The 10,748-nt window shown below is 35.0% G+C and overlaps 1 protein-coding gene across 1 annotated transcript; it reads left to right on the top strand.

Annotated features, from left to right (window-relative positions):
- The first annotated feature begins 527 nt into the window (after positions 1 to 527).
- On the top strand, positions 528 to 9,898 carry LOC139126837 (prominin-1-A-like). Its single transcript, XM_070692769.1, has 9 exons — positions 528 to 610; positions 1,308 to 1,428; positions 2,158 to 2,224; positions 2,430 to 2,519; positions 2,915 to 3,132; positions 3,225 to 3,326; positions 7,829 to 7,892; positions 9,492 to 9,568; positions 9,818 to 9,898. The coding sequence occupies exons 1-9, from the start codon at positions 528 to 530 to the stop codon at positions 9,896 to 9,898; spliced, it is 903 nt and encodes a 300-aa protein (XP_070548870.1).
- Positions 9,899 to 10,748: the final 850 nt, after the last annotated feature.

Here is a 10,748-nt window from a genome sequence, read left to right as displayed (position 1 = left end):
AAATGCGAATGATTGCAAAGTATCACGTAATTATGCAAACCAACGCTAAATAAGATGCTTCAAGATAAATTACGTATTTACAGAAAAGGATTAAAATGATAAAGACCGAACGTGTCTCTGAAGACATAATCATATTTGAACCTTTCAGGGGCAATTGGAGTTTACTGAATGGTGGCGGCATGGATACATCTTCACTCCAGGCACTTGTAATGGTGTTAGTAGACGACTTCCTCACAACGTAACTTTAATTTGATAGATATAAACATATGTCGATTCATGTGAAGAGAAATATTGCTTTCCAGAGCTCCAAATAGGTTTGGTCAACAATGGCCAATCAAATGCCTCTTGATGTTCGTCAATCTCTAAAATCAAATGGCTCATTTCTATTGTTTTTTGACCAGAAATTAACGGACTTTTTCATGGGATTTGTCATATGCATCGTCATTGGTGTTCTGTTCCTGTTGATTTTCCCCATCGTTTGTTGCTGTTTCTGCTGTTGTCGGATGTGTGGAAACTGTGGAGGAAAGATGCATCAGAAAGAGACGAGTATGATGGGATGCAAGAAGATCGCCTTCATCGTTGTCCTTCTCAGCGTGACAAGTATCCTCGGGTATGTGGACTCTCTCTCTCTCTCTCCCCCCCCCCCTCTCTCTCTCTCTCTCTCTCTCTCTTTTCATATTTTGCGACATTATTTGGATGATATACATATTTGCTGAATGTGTCTGTTTGCATTATCCCTGTGAGTGAAGTTGCTCGATGTCAACCCGGATGTATGTTTATCCAGTCATGTACATGCACATACATGACGGTAATTACCACGTGCAAGTTAAATGCAATGTTTCAACAAGTTGTAAAAAGAATCGCTAAAGAGGCCATCATCTGAAACAGAATTGCCATTGTGGACCTGTTACTAGGATTTGGGGTGAACAGGATAACATTTTCCCCTTTCTAAATTATGTACATCGAGAATAAGAATCTAAAGAATTTAAGGACCATCTTTTATATCGTACTGGTAACTTACCATAAATTATATTTGGAAAATTAGTTTTCAATGGACCGTGATCACGACGATTCGTTTTCTCCATATGGCTATGAAAATGAGTCAATACAAGCTCGAGACCTGAGCAGAATCGCACGAGTGTGCAATGAGCAATCTGCTTTGAACAAAGCAATATTTAAGGCAGAGTAGATGTAAATACTGATAAATATCTCAAATTATCCTTACAACGGAACTAAACATGAGTACTTACCCTCTTGTTTTGAAAACACATAATCACCCCTAGAATAACGACTACTTGACTCAACAGATTCGGGGTTGCGTGTGGGTATTTCGTGAATGTACGTACTGGTGACGTCATCAGTGAGTTGGAAGATGACGTTGTCGATACCATCGATGATATGTTAAAGTTTGTCAACAACACTGTTGAGGTAAGAACCTACCTTTCTCATCACATTTTTAAAACTATGTCGACGTCCCTTAAACTATAAGCTTACGTCATGTAAGGTTATACTTAATATTTTCCCCTGACTTTTTGGAACATGATATTTTCCATAAGTTTCGAAATTGCTTCATACATTTTTAATTTTAACTCTTTCAGTCATATTATTTGTCAATCACGTTCGACTGCAGTGCATATAATATGGATATTCCCCATGTTTTCCGTTTGAATACGAATTGCATACTTAGAAGTAATTCATTCTAGGAAATAAACTTGTAAATTTTAAGTCGATCTGTACCACGCCTTGATATAAAAGATCCAGGCCAAAAATTAAGGAATGCCCATCCAGAAACATGGTGATTGGGGAATAAACCATCAGTTAAAAAAAAATTGGGCAATAAAATACAGTCATAGCATACTATAAATTGAGACTTCTGTGTTTGTGTATGACCCAATAAAGCTGTTTTGACTTAAAGCTTTTTTATTACTTTTGAAGATTTCACACTTTCCATTAATTTTGCATGTGAAAAGTAAGTTTTCACATGCAAAATAAATTTTAAAGCGTTTCAAAACTTTCTGAAATGCTCATAAAAGCGTTCACCAACCTATCGTCGATTTGAGAAATGTATGACAAGAGGACTTTATAAGAATCGTTGTTCCATAAAAATTATATCACTGTTGTTAAATGTTTTCGTCGTTTTGAATATTCCTCCTGCAGGAACTGACGTTTGTCGCTATTGACCAGACAGTGTGGCTAATTGGCCAAATTTTAAATGATTTTTCAGGTGGGTTAACAATTTTTAAAGCAACGAAGTGTGATTGTCATTGTGTAAACTCTTGTATTTTCCACCCAAATCTTTCATTTTAACTTGCGAAGTTTTGATGACTTCGTTTGCATTTGTATAATATTGACTCAGTATTGCAATTGTAATGAATACTGAACTTAATGCAGATAAAAAAATAATTTTCATAGTTACTTTCATGCTCTAGATGTTGGAGGGTCTCTAGGTCAAGCTATTTATGACAGTGCATCAGGACAGATCCAACCAGCAATTGATGCTATGATCACGATGGTAGACAGTAAGTACTTTTCCTTTAAATTCTGTGAATTTTCTATAGTCATTTAGAGAAGACGTTTCTCGCCAGGATCAAAGTTTGCTAAAAAACCACAAAGCCTTTGTCAAGGGATTGTCAAACCTTAATTGTTGCTCCTCTGAAGGGTGTACTACCAGGATAAGGAAAGTATTGTCTAGGTTGAGGGATTTGACTTACGTCTGATTAATCGAATGTAAGGCAAATTCCAAGACAGCTTTTCACAATGAGTTTCCTCTTTGCAGTATTTCTATTTGATGACATACAAATTTAAGCTGGGGTTGATTATTCACTGAATGAGGTACATATGAACTTAACATTTATGCATCGTTCACAACAATAGTGAAGAGACAAGCCGACTTATCCTGTCGTATTACGTATAGATATGGAGGTCACAAAAACTGGATTGGAAGATATGAACACTGAATCAGCACAGCTTAAAACTGATTTTGATACTTTCTGCGCGGATCTAGTCACTCTGAAGGCAGCCGTTAACAATATGTACACAGCGGCTGGTTGTACTGTTGGGACTTGTGGAGATCCAGCATTATGTCCCGATGGCACCGACGTCGAATGTAATGGTTTGCTTGACCTTGATGCCGTAAGTATCATTTTATGCAGCGTTTAATAATATCTTACTTTTGAGGTGAAGCAAACACACGAATAAATCTTAATAATATTTTTATTCAACAGTCGGGTAGTGGACCATATCCCAAAGGTGAAGTTGATACCAAAATAAGTGCACTGGATACGATTATCAATACTGACCCGAAGCCAAAAGACGAAGCTGAAGCTGTGAGAATGATAAATACTATTACCGTTACAAAGTTTTATATTCAAATTGAATGGGGTTACTGAATTGGTATTTCCAATATCACTTCATATAATATTTATTTCATGACAGTAGAAAGTGTGCTTTCAAAGTCTTGCCTAGAGATAGAACATAAGGTGACTCACAACGGCATTCTTTTTGAAATAGAGTTTGAGTGATTGTCGTTAGCATTTCCTTCATACCTATAAACAGAAGCAAATGGATCAACCTGGGATATCATCAAGTACAGCGATGAAAATTTGGGAGGGACCGTCAATAATATTATGAACAAATAATGTTATTGGGAAAAAGAATACAAGTTAACTCTCATTCAAAATTGTGTTTTTCGAATAACGATGGTCGAAGAACATTGACAGATTCACAGCATTTGCACTTAACACGATTTGAAATAATTTTGGATAATTGAATAGTGAAATAATGTCGAATTAATATGCAAATGTAAGCTCAAATGCTTTTATTTTTAAGTTATACACTTTTTTCATGAATAATTTGTAATAATGCAAAATTGAGCTATAGGGCACCTTACACTTATGAGAAAGTTGAACAATATGATCCAAATCTCCCAAATTAGTTCCAATTGCGTCACCTAAATATAAATTCTTAATCACACAGTCACAGACATATCCAAGTTTCGTGCAAAGGAGGCTTTATTAACAATTTACTACTACTACTAAACTACAATCTACTGTCCCCTGTTAAAAGCAATACAGGAATAGCAGGTAAAGGCAGAGAACAAGTACAAAGAGAGCTCAAAGTATCTCAAAACGTCATTATTACAGAGGGTGGGTGGGAGGGCAAAAAATACCCGCAGCCTCAGCTATGACAAAACAGAGTGAATGAAAAGGCGGCAAGCCATGCGGTGATGCTGAGAACACAGCTGATTGGTTGCAAGTGGTCATGTGACCATCTGAGATAGCGCGATTTAAACACCGCTCAAAGAGCTAGTACTTCTATAAGCCCCGGAAAGAACATTAATTACGGTCCTAAGAAAAATGAAATGCTATTTAGAATGTTAATGTTAGCAGTCAGAAAGTTTGGATTGTGAATAGAATTAATTGTCGTAGCATCAAGTGACCATGATATAGGCGAACCCCAGTAGACGTGTCATTGCTCTGAATTTTAAGAATTCACGTAAATTTATTTTGATAATACCAACCAGATATGAACTGAAAAATGCTCACGTGTTTCATTATATATTGTGGTTATGTGTAAATTTTAACCATGGCCACATGTTTGCAACTTCATTGAAAGTATTATGGTCAACGTAATGAACAATAATATAATGAACAATAACCGCCGATTAGGTCATGAAGTATACAAATATGTAATTAGCTGAAATAGAAATATCAAAGTTCTTTTACTGCAGCCATTGATCACCACTTTATATAGCAAGTGTAATTACCGTTGGCCAAGTCCTTCAAGCCATATATGCTGAGCTGTGAAAGCTCATTAGACATGCAAATTATAAAGTAGCTGACATGAAAATGTGAAATGACTTTGATATTGTTTTAACCTGGTATAATCATCAATGTACATAGCATGTTTACCAACTTTGATCAAGTAAATCCCAGTATATATCCCTAATAAGCCAAGTTCATTAAATATGTAAATTAAGAATTGGCTTAAGTAAAAATGCTTAATGATTTACAATAATGTTGTATCATGGTATCTGCAATATATGTATAAAGTTTTGTCAACTTGGTGAAGTTGATTCAGATATATCTCTCTAATTAGGAAAGTTCATTAATATGCAAATTAGGAATTGGCTGAAGAGAAAATGCTTAATGACTTTCAATAATATTGTATTATAGTGTCTTTAATGTACATACCAGTTTGATCGATTTTGATCAAGTCAAATCAGATATATATCTCTAATTAGGAAAGTTCATTAAATATGCAAATTAGCAACTCTCTTTCACGTCAATTAAGATAAATATCCCTAATTATGAAAATTCATTTAATATGCAAATAGGAATTGGCTGAAGTAAAACGTTTTTTGATTTCAATAATATTATATCACAGTATCTTTGATGTATATAGCAAGTTTCAACAACTACAATCAAGTTAATTTAGATATATATCCCTAATTTGGAAAGTTTATTAAATATGCAAATTTGGCTGAAGTAAAAATGTTTAATGACTTTCAAAAATGTTGTATCATAGTAGTTTCAATAAATGTAGCAAGTTTCATCAACTTTGGTCCAGCCAATTTAAATATATATCTCTAGTTAACAAAGTTCATTAAATATGTAAATTAGGAATTGGCTGCAGTTAAAACGCTTAACGACTTTCAATAATGTTAAATCATCTTTAGTATCTTTAATATACATACCAAGTTTGATCGATTTTGATCAAGTCAAATCAGATATATATCTCTAATTAGGAAAGTTCATTAATATGCAAATTAGCAACTCTCTTTCACGTCACACCTTAATAATTCCCACTACTGATATATCTTGGTGTGATCAACATTTGTAACAAATCTCATCAAATTGTGTGTATCTCCGTTTTTTCTAAAATCATTAATTATGCAAATAAGCAAAAAGTATGCAAGCCACACCCACCAAAAACTAATCAGTTCTTGCCATTTGCTAACTGAATCTATGTACCAGATTTGATTCTGATCTGATCAGCCGTTTTTGAGATATCGGACCAACAGACAGACAGACAGACAGACAGACAGACACACACACACAGACCACAGACACAAGACAGACGGACAGACAGACAGACATCGCTGCGACATATGCTCACGTGTGTAAACACATGAGCAAAAAATGGCAACGTCCACTCGAAATTACTCGCACGATTTCACAACATTTTTGTGAAAACCACTTTCATAAAAAGTTATGAAATACTGTCGATGTATGGGTTTTTTGCTCACGTGTTTACACACGTGAGCATATGTCGCAGCGATGTCTGTCTGTCTGTGTGTCCGTGTGTCTGTCTGTCTGTCTGTCTGTCTGTCTGTCTGTCTGTCTGTTGGTCCGATATCTCAAAAATGGCTTATCAGATCAGAATCAAATCTGGTACATAGATTCAGTTAGCAAATGGCAAGAACTGATTAGTTTTTGGTAGGTGTGGCTTGCATACTTTTTGCTTATTTGCATAATTAATGATTTTAGAAAAAATTGATATTCATTAAAAACGTCTTTATTCAATTTGATGAGATTTGCTACAAATGTTGATCACACCAAGAATATCAGCAGTGGGAATTATTAAGGGGTGACATGAAAGAGAGTTGCTAATTTGCATATTTAATGAACTTTCCTAATTAGGGATATATGTCTGATTTGACTCGATCAAAATCGACCAAACTTGGTATGTATATTAAAGATACTATGATTTAACATTATTGAAAGTCATTAAGCGTTTTAACTGCAGCCAATTCCTAATTTACATATTTAATTAACTTTGCTAATTAGAGATATATATTTAAATTGACTTGACCAAAGTTGATTAACTTGCTACATGTATTGAAGCTACTATGATACAACATTATTGAAAGTCATTAACCTTTTTTACTTCAGCCAATTCCCAATTTGCATATTTAATAAACTTTCCAAATTAGGGATATATATCTGAATTAACTTGATTGTAGTTGCTGAAACTTGCTATATACATCAAAGATACTGTGATATAATATTATTGAAAATCAAAAACATTTTTACTTCAGCCAATTCCTAATTTGCATATTAAATGAATTTTGATAATTAGGGATATTTATCTGAATTGACCTGATTGTAGTTGTTGAAACTTGCTATATACATCAAGTATACTGTGATACAATATTATTGAAAGTCATTAAGCATTTTCTCTTCAGCCAATTCCTAATTTGCATATTAATGAACTTTCCTAATTAGAGATATATATCTGAATCAACTTGACCAAAGTTGACAAAACTTGCTACATATATTGCAGATACCATGATACAACATTGTTGAAAATCATTAAGCATTTTACTTAAGCCAATTCCTAATTTACATATTTAATGAACTTTGCTTATTAGGGATATATACTGGATTTACTTGATCAAAGTTGGCAAAACATGCTATGTACATTGATGATTATACCAGGTTAAAACAATATCAAAAGTCATTTCACATTTTCATGTCAGCTAATTTATAATTTGCATGTCTAATGAGCTTTCACAGCTCAGCATATATGGCTTGAAGGACTTGGCCAACGGTAATTACACTTGCTATATAAAGTAGTGATACAATGACAGCAGTAAAAGAACTTTGATATTTTTATTTCAGCTAATTACATATTTGTATACTTCATGACCTAATCGGCGGTGATTGTTCATTACGTTGATCATAATATTTTCAATGAAGTTGCAAACATGTGGCAAAGGTTAAAATTTACACATAACTGCAATATATAATGAAACACGTGAGCATTTTTAGTTCATATCTGGTTTTCTCACTCATTGCCTTTCCAACGTTTTGTTCCTTACATGCAGGGTAAAAAGCAATTTGATGACATTCCAGAAACAGTTCAAAACGCGAGCAGCTCGGCAATATCAAGTAAGTGCGTACTTTTCTTTCCTGTTGTATATGGCATTACTCTACAGTAACATTCATGTCTGATGAATCTAGGCTGCGTTCACTAATAACGATTGGGGGGGGGGGGCTTGGAGGAATCGCGATTGAAATCTTATTTTTTATCAGATTCCCCTCAATACCCAAAAAAATTTCAACCCCCCTCTATATGATCAAAATTGTTCAAGTCCCCCAACTATCACAAGCCCATATATCACTAAAGATGTTCGCGAAGAAATAAATAAACACATATCGCGCTGTTCCGCTCGCAGATGTTCAACACTTCCTGTTATACACAGTTTGTAAAGTAATATTCCTAGGCAAGTTTTTAAATTGATTCATTTTTAAACGCATTATTGAACTTTTTGGATTTATCAGATAAGTCTAAGCCAACTTGAGTTAATCCAACGCCACGTCAATTGCTCCTGCCGAAGAGCATACAAAATGACGATCATGTGAGAGTAGGCAAATCGTGAATTCTGGCTAATTGTCATATTGTAAAAAACTGAGCACAGTGACCTACAAAAATTTGTTTCAAAAGTACACGACATATATGAATTAGATGTTATTCAAAATTGATAATACTGGAAGGTTAAAATATCTCATAAAGTAAATGTTTTAATCTCTGAAATTTGGGTGTAATAATGGCAAATTCGGTTAAAAAATAAATTCCATTAGTCATATATTTTTTTATTTTAGTCTTTACTGTTCAAAGTTTTACTTTTGATTATTTTATAATGAGGACTGTGAAAATTTAGAAAATCAAGCATGGTGACCCTATCTTTTTCCTTTAATATTTGGTTATTCTCATATGCCAGAATTCAAAGTCCCCGATAACTTTTAAAGTCTTCTGGCTTCCATGTGTTGCTCTCTGGCCTGATCTTGTGTACAAGTATGTTTCACTGTCATGAGCATCATTTGACCCAAACTCTTCTTCAACTACCATGTACATCAGAGTCATTGCTATCGCTGTCACTGCTCAGGTATGCAGTGACAGTGACACTGCAGTAGCAAGTTTATACCTGATAGTGACACTGCCAGTAGGCAGTAGCTGTATGAACTTTGATAATTTTGACAATATTTTTGTTCAGTTTATACAACTGTGTTCTTGTTCAACTCCCTACAGCATGTTGAACTGTCCAGTATTCAGCTTGCTAACACAGCCTGTGTATGTGTACCATGCATTTGTATCACTGACAACTGACTGTCAGTCTGGACTCTAATTAGATTATCACCTAATAAATATTTGTATATACAGGCTTTGTCGACACAGTGAATATCGTGTAATGTAAAACGTAAAAGGGAACAAAACAAATTCAAGTTCCCCCTTCAGGCAGAGCAAAATTTGCAAGTCCCCCCTACTACTACTCCCAAAATTTTACCTTTTTGTGTGAAAGCAGCCCTAAGTTATCCCTCCGTAATGTGGTATCTGTTGTCATTGATGAAATATGTAAATACTCTTGCTCGGTGTCAGAAACTCTAAGTAAACAATTAGTTACTTTTGGCATCTCCTTTTGATTTATGTTCATTGTGATTTAAATGCATAACTTGATAGTCATATTCTGTTCATCTACTTTCGTTTAGCAATAAATGATACCTTTGGCGATTTTCTCACACAAATTGATGGCGCTATTGGACCACTTACAGATCAGTTATCTGGGGTAAGTTGATATTCCTTAAATATAAAGGCGCTCGAAACAGATGAAATACTGTCGTTTCTGCTGGCTTGTCAGGAAAAAAAATTCGAATTGTTAGATCAGGTAGAGTGACCGCACGCAATGGTCCAAGGTTCGCTGGACTGATATTATCCGGATGTCACTGTTCAATTCAATGCAGCGACCTTGTGTAAAAATCTTGGCATGTTATACTCAGCAGTTATGAATATGCACTTCGTTTTCTATTGACTGCAGATGACTGGCGGCATAGACGATATGAAGGATAGCATCAGTGGAATGTCCGAAGTTTTGGCACAGTATGATAAATATAGGTAAAAACTGTTTGTAAGAAATGTACGATCGACATTGACTCTTCATTGTGCGAAGCCTGAACAAGTTTTGGGAGAGTTGAGGATTGACAATGCTTCGCTTATATAAAACTTGTCATGAATCAAGATAAAGCTTATGTATTATGATAAGTTTCGTTAGCGAAAATTAACATTTTCTTTCTGAGTGATCAAAGAGAATTTGTTTCATCGTGGCGTAGATAAATTAGAGAGGAACATTGTTTCTCAATCGAGCATCTCGGGCCCTCGTCCATTATGCAAGAAAATAGACAAAACGTTCCTCGCGCTAATGAGTATGAAAATAAGTTATGGTGTTTTATTTGGTGTGCATTTCTTCTTTAGATATTATGCAATGAACGGCTTACATGGTGTTGTTCTCCTGGTCGTGGTGTTCAATATCATCGGCATCCTTTTTGGACTCCTTGGCTGCAGAGCAAATGCAAGTCCAACTGATAGGTCCGGCGTATCGAACTGTGGTGGCCTGTTCCTCATGGCGTGAGTCATTTTGTTAAAACTTCCTACTCCGTCATAGGACGATCATCTCCCGGCAACGTTCTGTTGAACACTGTTGAGGACTGTAAAACTTTAACGTAGTTTTCAACTTTCATCTTGTCGTACTTTGTCTACTCAAATTAAATAGGTGGGTAACTTCGCTCGGTGATTCTGGCAGTTTTGTAGGCTGTAAATTTAAAGTAACAAATACATGTCAGTCACTAATCACTTGTTTCCATGGAAGTGAAGAATATACTTGGTTTGATAATCTTGCTATGGGTAACACAGCCTAAATGTCAATGCATTAAATACTAGAGCGAACTAATCTTAAGAGACACAAGACTCTA

Source organism: Ptychodera flava, unplaced genomic scaffold (assembly GCF_041260155.1).
Source record: "Ptychodera flava strain L36383 unplaced genomic scaffold, AS_Pfla_20210202 Scaffold_133__1_contigs__length_143213_pilon, whole genome shotgun sequence".
In the NCBI taxonomy this organism is placed as follows: Eukaryota; Metazoa; Hemichordata; class Enteropneusta; family Ptychoderidae; genus Ptychodera; species Ptychodera flava.
The sequence above is the reverse complement of the archived record's forward strand: the minus strand, read 5'-3'. Positions and strand labels throughout refer to the sequence as shown.